This window comes from Cyprinodon tularosa, unplaced genomic scaffold, assembly GCF_016077235.1.
Source record: "Cyprinodon tularosa strain WSP-4 unplaced genomic scaffold, ASM1607723v1 ctg406, whole genome shotgun sequence".
Taxonomy (NCBI): domain Eukaryota; kingdom Metazoa; phylum Chordata; class Actinopteri; order Cyprinodontiformes; family Cyprinodontidae; genus Cyprinodon; species Cyprinodon tularosa.
Genome location: NW_024039126.1, coordinates 485,884 through 509,232, shown reverse-complemented (window position 1 = coordinate 509,232; position 23,349 = coordinate 485,884). Strand labels below are relative to the sequence as shown.

At 39.4% G+C, this 23,349-nt stretch overlaps 2 protein-coding genes across 2 annotated transcripts; one reads left to right on the top strand and one right to left on the bottom strand.

The window, feature by feature from the left end:
* Nucleotides 1-5,064: 5,064 nt before the first annotated feature.
* On the bottom strand, nt 5,065-19,320 carry LOC119791939 (G-protein coupled receptor 4-like). Its single transcript, XM_038298331.1, has 4 exons — nt 19,237-19,320; nt 6,716-6,901; nt 6,085-6,260; nt 5,065-5,987 (listed from the first exon to the last, which is right to left on the bottom strand). Exons 1-4 carry the CDS (start codon nt 19,318-19,320, stop codon nt 5,471-5,473), a joined length of 963 nt encoding a protein of 320 aa, XP_038154259.1. The 3' UTR covers nt 5,065-5,470.
* On the top strand, nt 18,931-22,546 carry LOC119791927. The gene is made up of 3 exons (XM_038298316.1): nt 18,931-19,075; nt 19,159-20,554; nt 21,478-22,546. The coding sequence occupies exons 2-3, from the start codon at nt 19,598-19,600 to the stop codon at nt 21,553-21,555; spliced, it is 1,035 nt and encodes a 344-aa protein (XP_038154244.1). The 5' UTR covers nt 18,931-19,075; nt 19,159-19,597; the 3' UTR covers nt 21,556-22,546.
* Nucleotides 22,547-23,349: the final 803 nt, after the last annotated feature.

Genomic DNA, 23,349 nt, shown 5'->3' with positions numbered 1-23,349 from the left:
CAACATCAAAGTTATTTTCTGTCCATTTGAATACCCGCAAAAAGTACTGCAGTGGCCTCCCTAGCCACTGCAGTATTGGGAAGTACCCCCACCAGCCATTGCCACCAATGCAGCTGATGCAGCTTCTCTGAAGTTTGTCAAATTTCTATACATAAGGCTCAGGTGGAAACAGGAAAACATAGAACCTGAGTCTTCCCCTTTCTACATGGTCAGGCAGCAGCTCCATCATTTTATCATAAAGGGTACAGCCGCTCTCGCCTAAAGAGGCTGCCTAAAGCCGCCCGAGCTTTTAGATCAAACAGAACTTTAAATCGCCCTTAACAGAAAAAGCCTGAGAGGGCGATCTTAGCTTGTAATCGTTCTGATGGAGCAAAACACTCAACAGTTTGTTCCCTATCTTTGCTAGAGGAAGTTATAATCTAGATGAGCACGTGAGACGTTCTGAATTTGACTGAGGTGACTCCATGGCACGTCCAAAACTGCAACAGTGAGATAAGAAAAATCTTAACCAGAACATTTTGTGGTCCAATTTAAACATGTCACACAAGAAAAGAATCTATAAATGTGATCAAAAGCGAGTGAAGCAGGTATGGAAGCCCAATGGTCCTGCACATTTTTCTAAATTAAAACTGGAAAGATCTCTATGTGCAAATATAAACATTTAAATGTCCTTTGAGATGCATGTATTAAATAATCAGACACGAATGAACGTGTGTGAGATTTAAAAATGGCACATTAGTCTCATTAAGTTGGTATCTGTACATTTGTTGGCAAAAATAGCAGCCAGCAGCTCTTCCTGGAACTGCGTACCAGTCCTAAATCTTTTACTGGTACGCAGTACCGGACCACTCCGGCTTACTTCCACCCCTGTTTCTAACAGAATCCATACATTTAGTTTTTATCAAAGGACAACAGTCCATAAAGGTTATGAATGCCATTACTAAGATGTCAGGTTTGGTGGAAGTTAGTTGAGGACCCAAATGCTAAGATGACTAAGCGGGATTCCCGTTTTGCAGACATAATGAAAAAGGCAACAGAAACAAAATCCAAGAACCAAAATACAGGAAAACAAAAACCAGGAGATGTCAGGATAAAACACACATGGGGAGCTAAGTAACAACATGAAACAACAATGAGGAACTGCAGAGGAGGAGTCAATGGAATAGAGAAAGGGGAAATGAGACTGGCACAAGAAGGCAAAAGAGAGTAACTCAAAAAAAAAAACAAAAAAAAAAAACTCAGATTAAATATAACACATAATGGAAATAAACCAAAAATCAACAAAACGGAATGACATAAATAACTTAAATCCCAAACAGTCAAATGGAAGTCGAAAAGGGGAGAACCGTAACATAAGGTTTGTCAACTTATACAGTCTGGCATTTTAGTCTCAACTATTATGACTTGTTATGCAAAATGATACCTGCAGAGAATGAATAAATGATTGTTGTAATTAATTATTTGTTTTCTTAGTTTAATAATTGTAACTCTAATTTTCTTACTTACCAGTGTTTATGCCTTTCACCTCTGGATGGTTCCCTGGACCGGCTGTTAAAATTCACGTATCCCCACCAATTTAGTGACCTAGGCTAGGTTATCAGCAGAGCTATCAATTAAAAATCAAATAACTATTTATCTCTGTTTATACAAACTATTACCAAAAGAGGGTGGATCTGGCCTGAGTGATAAACTATTCGTATATGAACCACGCACAACTGCAAGTTAAACAATGATGTCTTTATTGTAATAATTCAGGATTACTGAAATCTAACATCTATGCAAACACGACACACTATTAGAAAATACACACGAGGTAGACTAACAGACTAGTTTGAAAGAAAAAAGAATGAAACCCTAAGATTCCATTTGGAATAGTAGCAGGTATGATGATAACAACAGTGCAATTAAAACAACATAAATACATTCAACTACAACTACATTCAGATTAAATGATAAATGGCAAGGCAAGTTTATTTGTATAGCACATTTCATGTACAGAACAATTCAAAGTGCTTTACATAAAACATTATAAGCAAAAGGGAAAGAAAACAATTAAAAGCGTGATTCAAAATTAAAAACATTTAAAATTAAAAATAGAGAATACAGAGACGGGCCAATTTTAACTTTTGAATAAAAGCTACGTAAATGCAGCTGAGAACAGGTGGGTCTTCAGCCTGGATTTAAATAAACTAAGTGTTTCAGCTAATCTAAGGCCCCGTCCACACGAAGACAAAACGAACACGAAACGCTAATATTTTCCAGAACGTTTGTCGTAAAGACGGAGACGTAAAATAAATGTGATCGTCCACACGAATGCATGAAATCGCTGCAAAATGTATGCCAGGCCTGTAAGTGGCGCTGTGGTGCCAAAGCAAAAATAAGCGACGAAATGTTGGGCATGCGCACTAATATTTATACATGGTTGCCCTGCGGGTCAATTTTCGTGGTTCAGTCAAATTCAGGTGCTGAACTATGTGGTCGATATTGCTCTGTTCTTCCTGGAGATATTCCAGAAGAAGAAGATTCTGTTGTAAGCCCGACAGCAGGGTGAGTAGCATGAGCAGCAACCATTCAACACTGTACGGCGCCATTGTTGTTGTGATACTGTGTCGCGCATGCGTGTTTAGAGGCGACGCTATGACGCATGCGTGTAAAAAAAAAATGCGGTTAGAGCTTAAAGATGGAAACGCTAAAACGGCGTTTCAAAATCTTCCCACTCTGAAGGCTGAATAAAAAAAAGATTGTTTACAGACCCCCGAAACGCCGGCTTCGTGTGGATGAGAGGCTGGTTTGGTGAATAATTTGTGCGTTTAGGCCAGGGTTTGACTTCGTGTGGACGGGGCCTGAGATTTTCTGGGAGTTTGTTCCAGACATGTGGAGCATAGAAGCTGAACGCAGCCTCTCCATGTCTGGTTCTGACTCTGCGAACGGATAAAAGGCCAGATCCGGATGACCTGAGGGGTCTAGTAGGTTCATACTGGGTCAAGAGGTCACTGATGTATTTTGGGCCTAAACCATGCAGAGCTTTATAGACCAGCAACAGAACTTTATAGTCTATTCTCTGATGGACCAGCAGCCAGTGTAAAGACCTGAGAACTGGACTAATGTGGTCCACTTTTCTGGTCTTAGTGAGAACTCAAGCAGCAGAGTTCTGAATGAGCTGCAGCTGTTTAACTGATTTTTTAAGTAGACCAGTAAAGACGCTGTTACAGTAGTCAAGCCGACTGAAGATGAATGGATGGACTAGTTTTTCCAGATTTTCCTGAGACATCAGATCTTTTATCCTTGAGATGTTCTTCAGGTGATAGTAGGCTGATTTAGTGATCGCTTTGATGTGCTTTTCAAAGTTTAAGTCTGAGTCCATCACTACACCCAGATTTCTGGCCTGATTGGTGGTTTTTAGGTGCATGGACTGAAGTTCTGTAACAACCTGCTGTCGTTTCTCTTTAGCTCCAAAAACAATCACCTCAGTTTTGTTTTTGTTCAGCTGAAGAAAGTTGAGGCACATCCAGTCATTAATCTCATCAATACATTTACCAAGAGCCTGTACAGGGCCCCGGTCTCCTGGTGATACTGTAATATATAGCTGTGTGTCATCTGTTTGCTATGGTAACTAATATTGTTGTTCTTTATAACCTGAGCCAGTGGGAGCATATAGATGTTAAACAGAAGAGGCCCCAGGATAGAGCCCTGGGGAACTCCACAGGTCATTTTTGTCTGCTCAGATGTAAAATTGCCTACTGACACAAAGTACTTCCTGTTCTCCAAGTATGTTTTGAACCAGTTTAGTACAGAACTAGAGAGGCCCACCCACTTCTCCAGTCGTTGGAGTAATATAATGTGGTCAATGGTATCAAATGCGGCGCTGAGATCCAGTAAAACCAACACTGACATTTTACCAGTGTCAGTTTTCAGACATATGTCATTCGTGACTTTGGTCAGAGCAGTCTCGGTGCTGTGGTGCTGTCTAAAACCTGATTGGAAGACATCATGACGGTTGTTTTCTTTTAAAAAGTCATTTAGCTGGTGAAAGACTGCTTTTTCAATGATCTTACTTAAAAATGGAAGATTGGAGATCGGCCTGTAGCTGCTCATCTGTGTCTTGTCTAGATTATCCTTTTTTAGCAGAGGTTTGATCACAGCTGTTTTCAGTGACTCTGGGAAAACACCTGACGTTAGAGAGCAGTTCACAATCTGAAGCAGATCTGACTCCAAGGTCTTTGAGACCTTTTTTAAAAAAACAGTGGGCAGGATGTTAGTACGTCATATGCTCATTGATCTGATTGGTTTGTTTGGCCCGTCTATCACCAACATAGGCCAATCAGCTAACCAGTATTTTCGCCCCTTCCCAAAATTACTTCAACGGAAGGTTTCCAGATGGATTGCTCCGCATATCAGAGAGTTTGTCAGATTGCTTGAGAAGACTATTTTATCAACAAACAAAAATGTACAGCCTCAGTGTCCATCGTTAACTTTAAATGTAATAAATATATACAAAAAAAAAGATGAACTACAAAAAAGAAAGAAACATTAGTTAGGGAGCGAACAAGTTTTTTTAGGAATATAATAAAATCCTTGAAAACTTCAGACAGCTTTAATGTAGATACCAATTCAGATACAAATGAGGGAGCTGTGCCTAAAGGCTGGTTTATGCTCAGAAACCAGGTGAATGCAACAAATGTGCTCCCCCAACTCCGGCCCCCACCCCCCCTTCCAAAGACACTCTGGTGCATTTGTCCAAAATTGTAAGTGACCGCAGACAGTGCTGCAGACCAGAGGCCTCTTATTGGTCAAATCTACATCTGCTCTACTCTATGCGTATTTCCTGTTTGGTACCTTACCTGCTTGTTTTGTTTGTATGACCGCCATTTGTGGAAAACGATTCGAGAAGATGGACCAGCTAGAAGAGCGAGGTGCGCGAGAACGCTGGGACCTCTTTTTCCACCTGGATTCCCGCTCTTTTTGACCCTCATGTCCCGCTGTTGTCGCACAACCTTGCCCCCATTTCCTCACCACCTTGGCCGCATCTAGACCTAGTTCCTGATAGTCTCTTTTGTGTCTAATAACATAGCGCAGACCATGCTTCAAAATTGGGCATAAATCAAAAATATCTGTCACAAGCTCACTGCGACACACTGCTGCCGGAGGATAATCAGCCCTATAGTGGTTAGAGGGTCCTTAGGCACAACCCTTAACATCAGAGTGCTTCCTAGGTATAACACACGTCTGCTAGGAAAGGAATAAATGCAGACGACAAATTAAACTACAGACGACAAATTAAATTACAACATACAATTAAAATGACGAAAAAAGGGATTGTTATTGTTCAACGTACAAGAAATGTGCAAGTTTATGTAAGGGTAACAATAATTGTATAGTTCCGAAATCAAGAAGGAAAGAAATGCGGTTGAGTAAAACACAGCCCCTTCATGTCACCGTTTAAGGCCTAAACTGGCTCATTAAATAAAAGCTACACATTATCAGTACTTGTGTTGTTTGTGTCTTCATACAATGTTGTTTTACAACAACAGAGTGATTTCAAAACCTTATCAATGGCGCCTTTCCTAATGAAGAAGTACAGGGTCAAGTCAGCAAGAGGACTTATATTAAGGAGCATGAACGACACAATATTAAAAATATTCTGTCTCGCCTCTTCAACCAGGCACCAGATGACATTGGGAATGAACAACAGTGTGTAAATTAGCAGGACTGTGACCAAAATTGCTATGATTCTTTGTTTTTCCTCAGTAGGGACGCTGCGAGCTGCAGAAAGCGCTTTGATGGTCCCAGCCAAAAAGAAAATAAACAAGGGGAGAGGGATGAGATGGAAGATTGCAAAAATTGTTTCTCTTAGCTCAAATTTTACTTGAAAATAAAGAGGGATAACATAAATTAAAGGCGCAATCCAGACCACAAGACAGACCACCACCACGGGCTTGATGTTCCGGTTGCATCTGTACCACAGTGGCTTGGTGATGATCAAATACCTGTAATACAAGATACATTTTCTTTAAAAAAAACAGATTCAGGATAATATCATTGGAAACAAAATGAGAATGATACATCAGTCATTTTATAACTTACCTTTCCATGGAGATACAGACCATGAATCCAACGCTGGCCATCTCTCCAAAGAAATAGATGCAATCGCTCACCTGATCCTCTCCAATCTCCTTCCAATACACCATGCAACACAGTTGAATCAGATCAGAAATATGAAGATTGATGATGTAGATGGGAGCAACGCGTTCTTCTCGAATCTGTAGATGAAGTTCACTATTTACCAAATTGCACTCATAGCCATTCTTTAAAATACAGATTGCATTAAACACATTGAAGAAAATGACATTTGACTTGCTGCCTCTTTTCAGCTTATAAACAAGAGATTCATAATTTAACAATTTATTGAAAATAGTAATCCATTAAACTTGGGCTTTGTGTTTATAAATGGCTGTTTCCTAAAATTCAGTATCAGTTACAAACAAATGTTATGGTTGGAACATCCTTAGTCCTTACTGATAAAACTTTCTTTGATATCAAACTAATTCCAGTTTGATATGAAAAAATGGATAACAAAAAAGAAGTAATTGTAGATGTTTTTTATAATAGCAATAGAATATATTTTGTCTATTTATTTGATATACACACAGGTACCGATGCCAGTATAACTTGATTTCACACCTGTAAGAGGAGGGTCCGAGGACCCCTGACTCACCAGAAAATAAACTGCAACAATCACAATAAGAGTCAAAGGAAGACCGGTGCAGATGATGATAAGTTGGACTACATGCAAGAATGAATGGGGACTAATGATAAATGCAGGAGGGCTGTCGCTGTCATTGCCGCCTTTGCTGAAATTTGATTTGTTGAACTGGAATGCTTCCATTTCTTCATACATCATCTGCAGACAGACGTGAGATCATAATGAGTTTGACCAAGTTCTCCCCATTTATTGTTGAATATTCTCTGTAAAAAGCTCTGTAGTGCACATCACATCAGTGTTGGGATCAAGGTTTCAGTTTACTTTTGTGTGAGTCATAGTTTTTACTAAAATCCAAAAGGAACAATGACTTTTTGTAAAAAAAAAAAAAAAAAAGAAAAAGAAAAAGAAAAGAGAAGACAAATCATAACATCTGGGTTATATTTACAAAGAGTTGATATGAATATGAAGAGGCAACAGAATTTGTCTCTCATGGTGTAGTATTATTGAACTACATTGTAGATGATGTTTTTATCAAAATGCAAAAATGCATTTACTCCAAAATTGCACACTGTACCAATGAAACCTTGTTAAAAAGATATGATTTTAAAGTTCTGTACAGAAACATCCCTGCTTCATCTGTTAAAGGGTGTTTTATTATTGACTGTTATTAGCTTTATTTCTTTCTGAAATGTTTGTAGGTTTTAGTAGGTAGGCTCCACTTCCCTGACCTTTGGAGCAATAACTCAGTGGGATCATTTATTTACCAGTAACCTGTTTCATTTGAACCCAACTGTCCTACCTGCTCAATTTACAGAGCTCAGCTTTGTCAGGTCTTCTCTTCAATGGCTAAGCATTTACCCAACTGAACTCTGAAACAAAGGCTCTAACATTAAGACTAAGGCTTTTATCCCGTTGTGGTTGAATAGCATATATACACTTAAAAAAAGCAAAAATAAATATCCTAGTTGGGTTCACTAAAAAGCATAATTGCTATCAGGTTAACAGCAGTCCTTAGAAATACCCAGCACACTGTATAAATTAATGGATGAAATGTAAACTTACATGTAAATAGCTCAAAATAGGTCCTATGCCGCAGGAAGATTATTTATTCTATGGTTGTTCTCCAGCTGGTAAAATGTACTGGAAATAAATTTTCTGGTGTCACATTAAGTTTTTATCATCTAGTACTTAGAGGCAGCTGTCTAAAGGAAATGAATCACTTTAGCTTTCTGATGCAATTTCACCATTAATGCATTAATAGTTTTGTTGATACCCTTAGAAAGCAATTACTGTGGGAATCCAATGAATAAATTATGTCTCTCAAAGCTAAATGGCTTTTTTAATGGGAGCATAATTTCATTTGTTTCATTCCTTATAGTAGCGCAATGGTTTTTAACCCTGGGCTTTACGACTTTTTTACAATAAACATGCCTCAACAGTCCTTAATGTCTTGTAATGGTGTTGATGATGTTATGTCTTTTTAGACCAAAAATGAGACTTAGAGACTTAGACTTCCTTTGTTGTCATTGCACAAAAAAACACAAGGTGAATCTTGACAACGAAATGTTGATTACTTGGCTACCAGTGTAACAGAACTAAGACCTTATTCTATAATTATTGCCATGTGGATTTTAAGGTATTATTTTGGTCAAAATAGGAAAGTCTATAGTAATCAAATCTTGACCCATATGCAAGAAAACCACACAGGATGATAGAAACTGTTTTTAACAGTTTATTGAGCAGACAATTCTTGATATTTTAGAGCTCATCGAGACAATGAAATTCTCATGGCCTCTCATAATAGACCCGGTGCTCATGCTGTTAGAACAGAGTGCTGCCTTTGATACCTTTGATGAAAACATTGTTTAAGAAAGGCTTGTAACATTTTAATGAAACAGCACTTGGTAGGTATTTGTCTGACAGACGACAGGAATTACTTAAAGAAATAAAAACCTGAATGACTGAACATTCTGCTTTTGTATGCTGATTAAAAATATGAAGTAATTGTCTTTGGACCAGAGTCTCTGAAAAAGAAACTCTGTCACTTCATCTTGATGGCATAAAATTGGCTTCCGATAATAACATAAAAAATATTCTTGTCATTTTTGATCAAGAGTTTTCCTATCAGTCCCATATTGAAAAGGTATTCCTTGCTTTTATTGCTGGAATATTGCAAAATATATAAATATCGGGTCCTGGGGTGATGCTCAAAAAGACAGCATTTGTTATTTCAAGACTGGACTATTTTAAGTTTTTATTTCTGAGAACTCCACAAGCTTTCCACATACTATACAAAGCCATCAGCTTATCTCAAATGCTGCAGCAAGAGTTTGATAAATACAGATAAAGAAATTTTGATTTTGGCTTCTCATACTCACCATGATTACAATAACACATAAAGGCAGCATTATTTACACAGAGTAAGCCTCATGTCACGCTTAAAATAAGACTGATGAAAATGTTCTTCCCACACCTCTGTCGTGTCAGTTAAACTTCTATTCCCCCAAAAAACTTGACACACGTAAGAGAGACTCTTGCCGAGTAAACTAACTATAATTCAGACAGACTTAACAGCTTTAAAGGTGCTGTAGGAGTTTTTGGAAATACGGTTCCAGCAAGCTACATTTTTGAACATACAAAACCATACCTCTCTCTTCAGACCATCCCTTGAAACCACGCCTTCAAAACACATGAACATGCAAGCTGTCTGTCGAGGTGTGCAGATGAGATCAAGAAGAAACAAGCCAGGAGTGCTCGTTATACGAGTTAACAACAACATAATGCTACGTTCACACCTAAAGCAGCAGAGGCAGCAAAAGCAGCTAGTTTACATGCAAAGTCAATGGTTGACCCGCATCACGGTGCAGCAAAAGATCCTGCAGCGCATCTAGAGCAGCAGGAGCAGAGCGTCTGAGCAGCTGAAGTATTGCGTCACTGATCTGGGAGTTTGCAGGGACACAGGCACAGCAATGATTATGCAGAGTGCTATGATCACTCCTCTGAAACAGTTAATTAACGCCTAAATTAACTTAAAATACCAAAATCAGCCAGCAAAACATGTTCGCTTTTATTATCCTGGTACCTGCAGTTTGGATTACGTACATGAAAAATGCCTTCCAGCCGATGCAGCAAACTGTGAAGAGGCAACCAGGGCCAGAGGCTGTTGTTGAATTGGATTCGTAGTGACAGCGCACCGCCGGTGTACAGGGGCCTGAGCGGCTCAGACAGAAATAATATTTGAGGGCAGGATGGTAATCTGGATGAACTGACTGCACTGACGATATTTTCAGCCGCACATCAAAACTAAACATGTACAAGCATAAAAAATAAAGCAGCATGCACATTCTTTACTCACTTTTGGGGGGCTCTTGGTTTGTCCTTAGATCAAATGCTAAGAACAAATGCTAAGGTTAGACTCTGCTAATCACAGTTTGGCTAGAGTACCAAATACTGGCAAACACTCTGGCGTCGAGGTGGTCACAGCCCGCTGCTCATTACTCCGCTGGTAATGACCAAACAAGCCGCAGGTGTTATGGGAGGCCCAATGAAGACAGCGCACCGCCTGGTGGTGGAGAGAGGAAAACACAAAAAACAAACTGAAGACAAACACAAACTGGAATCCTAACAGTGTCAGGGTACACACACAGGAGGGAGGCACAAGCAGACAACCATGATTGATGTGTCAGGAACCAATTGTGTACAACATGATTGGTGTACATTATTCATTGATCTCATACTGTAGTGTGGACCATTTATTTTAGTTTCACTTCCAGACCTTCTATTTCACTGTTTGCTACGCGATCTTCAAGCCACATGGTAAAAAAATGCATCAGAAAAACTACTGTATCTCTAACAACCTGTCACTGCTAATGTATTTAGCCAAAGCAGTTTCGCGTCCGTTTTATCAATACTGCTTATGATGCATTTTTCTGCACTAATTTTTAATTTAAATTTTGAGTTGCAGTCACTAACCTATATATAAATGGGTCGTCTCTTTTTTTCCCAGTGTTTTATTGACGTTACACTGTCACAAGTAAAGAGCAATTAAAGGAATAGTACACCCAAAACATGATTAGCCTTCATTTTCTACTCACCCCCATGCTGAACAACACTCTGGAGTAACAAAGTATACTTTGTTACGTTACTTAAGTAGAAAATTTGTCTAAATGTATTTTACTGGAGTAATTATTTTTTCAATACATTTTTACATCCTCTCCTTACAGCAAAGAACAGAGCTGTTTTCCCCCCAAGGCCTGTATCTGGTGGTGGAGTGAAAATAGATGAAGTTGGTCAGTTTGTAGACTGCTGGTTGGCGAGACGGTCTGCTGAGCTTTATGGGGAGATCCAGTGGACTGCGTGAGCTGATACTAGAGCTTCACTCAGGGACCTGGAACATGGAAGTCCAGTTGGCTATCACAGGTTCTATGAACCTGTCCATGATGAACAAGCATAAAGCGACAGTGGAGAGGAAAAACTCCTTGTTGGGAAGAAACCTGTGGCAGAACCAGGCTCATCATGGCAGTCTTCTGCCAGACCGGTTAAAGGAATAGTACACCCAAAACATGATTAGCCTTCATTTTCTACTCACCCCCATGCTGAACAACACTCTGGAGTACTTTTTTGATATCTCAAATGCATCTGGAGATCTGGGAGGCTTCTTGCTGTCTGCTGACATTCAAATAATGGAGGTCTATGGCGCCTGAGGCAGAAAGGTCCATAAAAGTCCACAAAAAACGTGTCAATATTCCTCCATGCTGCTCGTCCAATGTATTCCAAGTGTCCTGAGTGGGTAGCATACAGAATTTACTCGAAACGAAGTCATTTAGAATGTTTTTAGAGCATAAACAGTAGTGCATATGATTTCCTGAAAGCGCGCGCCTGCGCATTCACGGCGCTACGGAAGCCGGCAGACCAAACCAGATGAAAGTGCGCATTCAGCGTCTGCTCTGCCGATAATGCAAGCGTAGAAGAAGAAATGTGCTGTTTACCTGTGCAAAGAAAGAAACAACGAAAGAAAAATGTCTGAGGACTTCAGTGTTGAGGAAGAGCATGAGTTCTTTGCCGAGCTGAATGCGCACTTTCATCTGGTTTGGTCTGCCGCGGTTTCCATAGAGTCGTGAACTCGCAGGCTTTTTCTATGTTTAGCTTGCACAATCCACTTATTTAACCCCTCTAATTCTTTTCTGTATGTAGCTGGCATGACTAAAGTAATTTTCTGGTGGGTTATTTATTTCAAATTTTTTTGTTGGAGACCATGCAGGCGCATTAGGAAGGCTGTCAGCTGAAGTCAGCGCTGCAGTCACTGCTCCACTGACCACCCCCCCCCCCTACCCTACACCGTTTCTACAACGTTTCTACATCGATTTTCCTTTATGATCTTCTCTTTACTCTTTCCTGAACCCATCTTTTTTAATTCTTTTACCTCCCTGGCTCTCTTTAGTTATTTTATCCTTAAGTTCTATTATTTTATTTTTGGGAATAGAGGCATCCCTCAAACCCATAGTTATTAATCCATATATTTAAGTGTTTATTTTTTGTTGGATCTTGCACTTCTACAAACTTCTAATCGTTGGATTTTAAATTATCTCTAAATTTACTTTGACCTTTACCCATTTAAAAGAATTTAGTCCAGTACAAACATCAGGGTATTGTAAGCACTGGATGTTTATTCAGCAGGACAGCACCCAAAAACTGTTGTTGTAATTTCTGCTTCTACCTTTTCAGGTGAGAAATTCTTGCCTCTGCATCCACAAGAGCTGTACTGTATTTACTCCTGCTGTTTTGGTATGAAACAGTGGAACCTAAATGTTTGATTGTTTCCTCACACACTTTCACACAGTCACTGCTTTTAAGGCCTACTTTATTCTTTTAAAAATTGTTTAAAAATGCTATTCACTGCAGTTTTTTTTATCTATTTCTTTGTACACTTTGGAGTCCCAGACTCCACACGCACAGGCCCTTGCACGCACCAGATACCCAGTCCCAGATCTGTCAATGAAACTTGGTTTCATCAAATATCCCTGCTTCAGCAGCTGCAAACCTTACTATCTTGGGAACAACACAGAGTCCCAGACTCAAACGCACAGAATACCCAGATACCAGATCTGTGAACGAGACTCCGTCTCGTCAAATATTCTTGCGATTACAGCAGTAACTTAAATGGTCCCAGACCAACTTTTGATCAAAAGCTTTAGGCCTACCCTTTGCTGTGCAGATCAGTCCTCAGGGAGTCGTCACCAGGATGCCCAGGGCAGGGCTGGACCAACCTATTGGCCCCGTCCGGCGAAGGGAGGACGGCTGTCAACAGATTCTTGGCCTTGGTCCCGCACGGTCCTGGACAATTGGATCTTGACTCCCGGGTTTCGGTACCAATAATGTTAGGTTCATAAATGTGGGTTTGTAAAAGAAGGACTGAGACCACACAGAAAGGGATTTTCAACAGCTTCTGCAGAAGGGGAGAAAGAGCTGCAACCCAACACACTACTCTCTCTCTCCGACCCCCCTCCTGCAGTGCCTTATTTATTAACAGAACATAACACATGGGGTGTGTTACAAAACAGAGTATTGTTCTGACAGGACAATTGATCAGGTCATAAGACAGAATGCTTCACTGACTGAATCACAACAGTCAGTTTGGTCAGTTTGTAGACTGCTGGTTAGCGAGATGGTCTGCTGAGCTTTATGGAGAGATCCAGTGGATTGCGTGAGCTGATACTACAGCTTCACTCAGGTACCTGGAACATGGAAGTACAGTTTGGATAACACAAGTTGAGAGACCCTGTCCTGTTGTTGTTTGTTGTTTATCTGATAAAAAGTAAGATCAAGTCGCAGTAACAATGCCTGCTCTGTTTGTCCTAAGTCAGTAAAACTGGCATTGGGTCTGTGCAACAAATTTTGCGAAAAATGTAAACCTGGTGCCTGTAAGTCTTATGCTTCAGGTTTTCCTTTGTGATTCTAATCATACAGCCTGTTGAAACATAATTCTTTTAAAGGTTTATTTTCTGTTTATAGTTACAGCTCATTGTGTTTTGTCTATGTACATAATGTGCAAGTCAGCTATATGGACATTCCAACACTTTAAAATGAAATTGTGGTTATGTTAGAAGTAGGAAAACTCTGGGGTTGTGGTGTGTCCACCACTGCTGCACAAAGTGCATAGGCCACATCCTCAGAGGGTGTTTCTTTGGATTAATAGATGGGAAAACTTAAGATTGGGGCCAATGCTTTCATATCAGTACTCACAAAGCAGACCTAGGGTGAAATAAACTAATTCCTCTACAAGTTTGTGCTTAATATCAAAGATTTTGGTAAAAACATGACTAGAATAAATTGTGTTTACATTGCATACTCTGAGAAGATCCCAGAATAAAAACAGCCGGGTTCAGAACAAGCATTGGTGTGTTTAAAGGTGCAATAAAGCTGTTTTATATCTTTATAGAGGCATGTTCAGGAGCACTGCCATGCAAAGTGATATGATCGATACATTTCTAGCTAGGCAGCAGGAACAACTGGGGAATTTCAGTGATGCAGCAGCGTTGAAATACTTGGAATGAATGCAAAGTGATGGTCACCGGAGATGAAAAATCTGAACATTTGTGTATTGAAGTAAGGAGTACTATTAAACGGTTTGTGGGTGGATTGCTAAAAGCTGTTTTATTCCAGCCTTAGAAAGACCATTAAAAATGATTCATCACCCATCCTCCTCCCTTAGCTCCAGCCATTTTCTGGCTAGATGCTGCACCTCCTCTCTGCTCTACACTCCGCTTGCTGGATTGCTCTAATCTACAGCTGCCCTACTAGGATCAGAGGTGTCAACTAACAAAGTATACTTTGTTACGTTACTTAAGTAGAAATTTTGTCTAAATGTATTTTACTGGAGTAACTATTTTTCAATACATTTTTACATCATCTCCTTACAGCAAATAACAGAGCTGTTTTCCCCCCAAGGCCTGTATCTGGTGGTGGAGTGAAAATAGATGAAGTTGGTCAGTTTGTAGACTGCTGGTTGGCGAGACGGTCTGCTGAGCTTTATGGGGAGATCCAGTGGACTGCGTGAGCTGATACTAGAGCTTCACTCAGGGACCTGGAACATGGAGGTCCAGTTGGCTATCACAGGTTCTATGAACCTGTCCATGATGAACAAGCATAAAGCGACAGTGGAGAGGAAAAACTCCTTGTTGGGAAGAAACCTGTGGCAGAACCAGGCTCATCATGGCGGTCTTCTGCCAGACCGGTTAAGCTGAGACAGGAGAGACAGTCAGGCTCAGTGGAAGAGGGTAGCCGAGACAGGACGTAGGAACCGGAACTTGAAGCTGGACTTTAAACTGGTCTCCACCCTGGAGCCAGGCTTACTTTGATAAAAACTGAACCTCCCCCCATAATGAGCCAAAAACCCAGAGGACTCCGTGGGGGAGGAACAGTGGACGATCAGGAGACGAGACAAACACAAAAACCCTCTATCCACTGGCAGCTAGGATCCAGGACATGAACCAAATAAAACTGGACAGACTAACAAAAAGACAAGCAATGATCTGGCACTGAATGCTCAGGCTGAACTGAATATAAACCACAGGAAACAGGTGAGAGGAATTACTAATTAAGGGAGAGCAAACAGGCCAGATCATGACAGAATGGAGTAAGAGTCCGGGAGGAATGACACTCTGATGAAGCTTTAGCTACGATGGTGGAGGAGGGGCTGGAGGTGGGTTGAAACGGGGTCACAAAAGCAGACAGGTGTGTATCGGAGGCCTTTTAAGATGAACTTTGGATGCCGACTGGCTTTCGTGGAGGCGTGCCTCAAAGTTGATTGGCTGTGTCGCAGGTGGATGTAGGAAAGCAATGAGTTTCTTCAGTTGAACTTCCGCCTAGGCTCCATTTTTAAAAATCTTACTTTTACTTTAGTAAAAAGCCTAAGTTGATTCTCCAACTTCTACAAAAACACTTTTAAACAGTAGGATTTATTCTTCTACTTGAGTAATATTTTATAGAATTATTAATAATATTAATACTTTTGACGTCTCTAACAAGGATCCCCCACTCTTCGCTTCCAGAGGGGGAAATGACCAACAATTTCTGCCCGGCTCTGGTGCACCCTATTTCCAGGTTCCTGCCCTAAACTTTCTTTGTTTTCTCTGGACACTAAAGCTGGTCCCATCTGTTAGAACCCCTACAAGGTTCTAGTTTGGTCTCTGCTGGTTTCCTCGCTCTGATCCTCCCCTGCTCCTGTCTGAGATCCTGAGCACCCCCTGACCTTATGTTTGTCCATCCCCAAAGTGGGATGATAAAATAAAATAAAAAACTCCCTCAAAATGGCACAATTGGCACACACACCCACCATGGACTGTTATCCCTGCTGCCCTGTGGGAAGAGGCTTTGCAGCATTCAATGCAGGTTCTGCAGATTCCGAAACAGCTTCTTCCCCACCACCATCAAACAGCTGAACTGTTGAGAAACACTGAAATTTGTCACAGTCTCTACATCATATGACCATATCATTCCTTTTTTTTGTTTGTTTTGTTTTTGCACCATATGGTTTTAGTTTTCTTTCTCCCATAATGTTTACATTTGATCGCTGCTGCACTTTGAGGAATGGAAATGTTGTGAAAGCTGTAGAAAATGAAATTTCGGGATTGTAATCACTCTGTGTATACAAAATGATAATAAAGCTTGTCTAGGGTAAAGTTTAAGAAATGTTAACTATATAACCTGTACAACATTAGTTGTAGTTACATTGTATTTCCACCAGAGCGCAGAAGTGAGCTGAGTTTGCAGTTTTATGAAGCCCTTGGTGTTTTTGCTTTTCTACTGTTCCAAATCATCTCTCTCCTTTAGCATTTGCTTTTTAACAACCCCCCCCCCCCCCCCCCCCCCCCCCAAAAAAAAAAAAAAAACATGACATGGACAGTTACAGCTTCTTTTAATTTATTTTTATTTGACATACATAGAAGATACTGACATACTTCTACAAACAAATGTATCATGTATTTCTAATTACAAGGTCAGAAAAAATTTAACAAGTAACAACTTCTACTGGTAAATATAAACATACAGACATCTTATGATTTAGCACATAAATGTCACTGAGGTAAATAAACAGACTGTAAAAACCCTTAGAAATTAATTAATGTCGTCTTGGATGACATAAAGAGCGGGGCTGAAAGTAGGTTTAAATTCGTGCTGTACTATATTCAAACATTATTTGGCTAATATTGTTTCTTTAACACCAAATGAATTTTTAAAGATTATAGTTTTTCAGATATAGACCAATATAACCTATATATAAAAGTTAAACTACACTTTTGTATTTTGAGCCTTTAGCTTCTTTATTTTATTTTTCAAGAAAAGAAGAATAACTATTTAAAGCGCTGACTAGTATTTGATGATTGATTTTAAATATAATGCACAGACATTGTTTATCTTTACAATAATTCTTATATTTTAAGTATTTTTCTATCTATTTTAATAATTTTTTGTTTCTTTTTCACTTCTTGTATTAGATGAAAAAATTAAACTTACCTGGGAGTTATGTTTTTATATTTATACAGTTACATTTTTAGCTATACAGTTTGTATGATGATGCAACCCTTACAGAACTATTTGTTAAAATAAAGATATAGAAGAAAAATTGCTATATATATGAGCAAAACTGACTGAAAGAGTAGTTTTAGACAAATGGAATGATATGTTTTTTGGCACATCTCTAAATGGCCTCTCACAAGTCATTCCTGATAAAATGTCTGGGTATACAGAGAGAGATATCATTGAAAAAGCATTATTTAGTTTTGCATGATTTAAAAAAGACTGTAGAAAGACAGCTTGACTTGAAATATTTTCCTAAAGCGAAGGTAATTTCAAGAGAATTATCCATTTGAGACTTCCTGAGGAACTTAGTTTTTGCAATAGATGATAAAACTACCACTGATAAAGGTAAGCTGCGATTGCCAAACATTTGATTTCTATGAACATTTCACTAAGCATGTAAAACAAAATAGGGAATATCTATTATTAGTTATTTTTTTAAACCAATTTCATTCAATATGTAGACAAATAACGATGTAATTACTTAATATATAATGTAATACAGAGACTAAAAGGTGCTAGTTTCAGGTTTTGTCAAAAAGTTCACACATGAACACGTGCAAAGTACTTCTTGAGGACAGACAGAGACAAAGGGGTTGGAAGCTGATCCATTTTTGCCTCCTCTACTATTTTAGGGCACACACATAAGGATGGCATCTTTGTATGTGTGTGGTTTCCTAAAAAAATAACATAAAAATATGTATTTTATAATATTTTATAAAATATGTTATTATAAAATCCATGTCCCTACCCTACTACTCTCCACAGCCTGGTATAGACAGCAGAAATCAAATAAGGTTGGTAATTAAAGACTACAGTATTCTCTCCTCATCACCACACTAAACATAGCACTAGGCCATCAGCAGACAGCTCTTTTAAATGTTTCATATCACCATCAATGTCAACATCACACTTCCTGTGGCAGAACCAGCATGGCATTCTTGTGAAAGGCCATGCACACTAATCTGATCTTACCAGATCAGAAAAAAAGATCTGGTTTTATTATTAAAATTAATGACAAAGAAGATTCAGAGCGGAACTTTATTTGATCTGAGCAGAAACATAACCTGTTATTCCAGATAGTGACACGTCAGCTTGCTTTTCTGATTAAAAACATAATCATTACAACCATAACATCACACAGTCAGTTGAAATTAGTATCATTTAAGTAAAAAGAAACAAACAGTAGATAACATTGACAAACGTTGTGACTGTACTATGGAGAATTTAATCTGTCACCACTAGAGGGTAGACTAACCCTACTCTGGGTATGCAAGTAAGTTTTTGGAGCTGCATATTGTTCACATTTATGCAGGAATAATTAAGTATGTATGAAACACATGAATCTGTCCTGATGTGAAAGAAAAAAAATTATAATAGCAAACATTTGTTGAATTAAATCTTGTCCTAATAAACATGTACTGATTATTATCCTGAAAACTATAATGGAGTTTTCAAAGTATCCTATCCCCAAACTGAACATGCTGATGGGAATTAGAAAAAGATCCATAAAGTTTAAAACAAGCCCCAAAGTGAGGCTAACAATCCTAGCAGGCACCAGCTATTCACCTCTGCTGTTTGTTTACTTTGTATTATGCAATTTTTTGTTATGAGTCTTATTTTGAAAGGCCTCTTTAGGAAGTGTGGAATCTAGCATGTTCGCTGAAAAACTAGAAGAAAAGGATGCACACAGCATGAAGGCATGACATTTGCAAGAAGTTTTACAGAGAAATTTTAGTTTAAAAGGTCCTTTATTTCTCATTTCTACCTCAAAAGGAAGGGTCAGCCAGCGAGGTATGTTTATATGTATTTATATAATTTTTTATGTCATTTTGTACTCATGAAACCATCTCATTTAAGTTTATGTTGTATTTTAGTTCGACGGTGGTTTTGGTGTCAGTGGAAAATAAATTATAAGAAGAATTTTAATAAAGCTGACTTCACACCAGCAGTACCGAACTCTTTATTGCCGTCAAGAAGAGGTGGAAGTGATAGTCGAACTCGGAGCTGCATGATTCCCGGCCCTCTGGTGGACACATCGCGTCATTGCACCAAAGACCAAGCTGCTGCAAAATTAATGGACACACGTTCATCTGTTGCTTCTTCATAAAGACGTGCAGAAGCCAGACATTTAAGTTAATGTTTGGGAAGTGACACAAGGAGGGAGTAACAACAAGGAACTGTGTGAAGCCTGACAACAACAGCACAAAAGGTAACGGGAAGGGAAATAATGCAACAAAGTTCAAAGTGAATTTAAGTCAAGTTAAAAGGAGATTTTCACCAAGTAAAAATCCATAACATTCCAAGTAAAACAAAATGTCAGAAACAAATGAAACAGAAACACTTGCTGATGCAGAAAAGGCTGCCGTAGGTGAGCAAGTAGATGAAACCTTTTTAATTCAATCTGGGCAAGAAGAGCTGCGTAGGAGTGAAAGACCTCGCATGCTAACAGGAAAAGGAAGAGAATTCCATAAAGAAAAACTACAGGTGTTACAACGTCACTTTGAAAGCACTTATGACAGATGGAAAGCATTAATTAAAGTTGCTAAAAAATCTGTTATTAAAGGAGATCCTGTTGACATCCTTGAAGATCACATGGACATTGTGCAAAGAGAACTAGCTGCTCTTAATGATATTTATGACCAATACAGAGCAAAGGATGGACCACCTCATAATATGCGTTCCAAGTTAGACAAATGTACATCAGTGACTAAAGTAGTTTTGCAAAACATCCAGTGCCATGTTGAGGGAACAAATAAGGAGGAGATTGTTTGGCCTGATGCCAGTTCTGTATTTACATCTTCTAGCTCAGCTAGTGTCTCAGTTCATAGTCTGTTTAAAGCATGTTCAGCTGTTTCTAATGGCTCCTCCGCCAAAAGACAAGAAGCTGCAGCGGAGTATGAAGCCACAAAGGCTGTGCTTAAGATAATGACTGAACAAGAGAAATTCAGAGAAAAAATCCAAACCATAGAAGAAGAAGACAAACGCATAACTGCAGAACAGCAAGCTGCTGTGATGTCACAACTCCAGCTAGAGGAAAGAGAGGAATCAGAACGCAAGTTGAAAAGAGAAAAAGAAAAGGCAGCTGTGATAAAGAGACAACAAGAGGAAAGTGCTGCAAGGAGAAAGTCAGTCGAGGACTTAAAAAGGGAAATTCAAAGACTGGAAAATCTGAAAGGACTCAATGCAGCAAAGGCAAAATTACAAGTTTATGAAGAGGACTACTTTTCAGTAAAGCAAGAAAGCATCACTCCAAGTCCTGCAAACATACAGGTAACTGAGTTCAAGAACACTGCTAATCAACCCACACAGCCACCACAACAGTTAAATGTCATCCATGAGAGCACAGGTGAGCTTGTAAATGTTTTGGCAGAAGCTATGTCAGCTAATAGGCTACCTATTCCAGAACCCTCAGTATTTAGTGGGGATCCACTTAAGTTTAAACATTGGAAAGCATCCTTTCAGACTCCAGTAGAGAGAAAGAACATCCCCATTGCAGAAAAGATATTTTTCCTACAGAAGTATGTAGGTGGATGTGTTAAAGAAGCCTTAGAAGGCTATTTTCTGATTGGCTCTGAAGATTCCTATATAGCAGCATGGAATATGCTCAATGAACGTTATGGAGAGCCTTTTGTCATCGCTAAGGCATTTAGGGACAAGTTGCACACATGGCCAAGGCTCCAATGTAAAGATAGTGCAGAGTTGAGAAAGTTTGTGGATTTTTTACAAAGCTGTCAATCTGCAATGACTACTAATGAGAATCTGAACGTCCTCAATGATGGGATAGAGAATCAAAGACTTGCTGCTAAACTGCCAGACTGGTTGAGCAACAGATGGAACCGAAAGGCTACAGAGTATCAGCTGGAGCACAGACAGTTCCCCCGTTTCAGTTACTTTGTAACATTCCTGTCAATGGAGGCAAGTATTGCATGTAATCCCATTACATCATATCAAGCTATAAGACAAAGTGAATTTGACAAACCAAAGACAAAACCTCAAATTACACCCATTCACAAGAAACAAGATACAGCAAAAATCTTCACAACTATCTCTACAGAAAGAAGCATGGGTTATTGTGTGTTTTGTAAAAGAGCAGGACACAGCTTATACAAATGTCGTAAGTTTACTGAGAAACCAGTTACTGAGAGAATCAAGTTCATTCAAGGTGAAAAACTATGTTTTGGCTGTTTAAATAGTGGTCATTTCTCCAAGAACTGCAGCAACCGAATGACATGCAACACATGCTCCAAACGACATCCCACATGTCTGCATGAAGAAAGACAAAGACAAGAGACAAAGAAAGAACAACCGAAAGACCAAGAAGCAGCTGAACGGAAGGAAACTCAGCAACAGGTAACACAGTCACAAGACGCAGTTAACGAAATTACATCTAACAGAGTGACTCATGAAAGTAGAAACACACAGACATCTGCAATAGTACCTGTTTATGTATCCACACAAAATGAGCCAAGCAAAGAAATACTTACCTACGCTCTGCTGGACACACAGAGTGATTCATCTTTTATTCTCAATGAAGTAGCAAACAATCTGGACACAGTTAAAACCCAGGTTAAGCTAAAATTATCTACGATGTCATCCAAGAAAACAATTGTACCATGTACAAAGCTTGAAGCTCTGCAAATAAGAGGATTGTTTTCCAAAAAGAAACTCACTGTGCCAATTGCTTACACACGTGATTTTATACCTGCCAATCGTAGCCATATTCCTACTCCAGACACGGCAAGGTCATGGCCACATTTGGAACATCTCTCTGAATACATTGCTCCACCATTGGACTGTGAGATAGGACTCCTGTTAGGCTACAACTGTACACAAGCTTTAATGCCCAGAGAAGTCATATGTGGTGAAGAAAACCAACCTTATGCCCAGAAAACAGATTTGGGCTGGAGCATCATAAGTTACTGTGATTTAGTTGATGCAGGCAGCGATGTTATTGGAGTAAGCCATCGCATCACTGTAAAGCAAGTAATACCAGAGACTGAGCCAACCATGAAGCTAAAGAATAAGGTTCATTACATCTGCAAGACACAAGTAAAAGAAGTAACAGGACCAGATGTAATCAAAGCTCTTGAAGCAGATTTTACAGAGAAAGCAGTGGAAGAAACAAGCATTTCACAAGAAGATGTCTGCTTCATAAGAAAGCTACAAGAAGGAATAAAACAAAAGCAGGATGGACATTTTGAAATGCCCCTGCCTTTCAAAAACGACAGACCAAATCTTCCCAACAACACGTCATGTGCAATGCAACGCTTAAACAGTCTCAAACGCAGATTCATAAGGGATCAAAGGTACTTCTCTGATTATGTAAGGTTCATGGAGGACATTATTGCAAGTGGTGACGCAGAGAAAGTGCCACAGAAAGAACTCTGTAATTCCCCTGCCTGGTATATTCCCCACCATGGGGTATACCACCCTCAAAAGCCTGGCAAGATTCGTGTAGTTTTTGACTGCTCTGCACAATATCAAGACACTTCGCTAAATGAACACCTGCTTACAGGGCCTGACCTAACAAACACTTTAGTGGGAGTACTCTGTAGGTTCAGGAAAGGATCAGTGGCTGTAATGTGCGACGTGGAACGTATGTTTCACCAGTTCCATGTAACGCCCCAAGACCAGGATTATTTACGCTTCCTATGGTGGGAGCATGGTGATCTAAGTGTTCCCCCCTCAGTCTATCGCATGAAGGTTCACCTGTTTGGTGCAGCTTCTTCACCTGGTTGTGCCAATTTTGGTTTAAAACATCTAGCCACACAAGGTGAGGGAAAGTTCTCTCCAAACACAGTGAAGTTCATTCAAAGAAATTTGTAAGTGTTAAATCTGAAGCAGAAGCAATCAAATTAGTAAAAGAAGCAAGAGAGCTGTGTAGCACAGGCAAATTAAGATTACACAAATTTGTTTCAAACAGTGACAATGTGTTAAAGTCGCTGCCCAGAGAGGAGTGTGCTGACAGTGTTAAAGATTTGGATCTAGCACTTGGAGAGCCACTGATGGAAAGAGCACTTGGTGTTATGTGGTGCATCTCTTCTGATGAGTTTCAGTTCAGGATA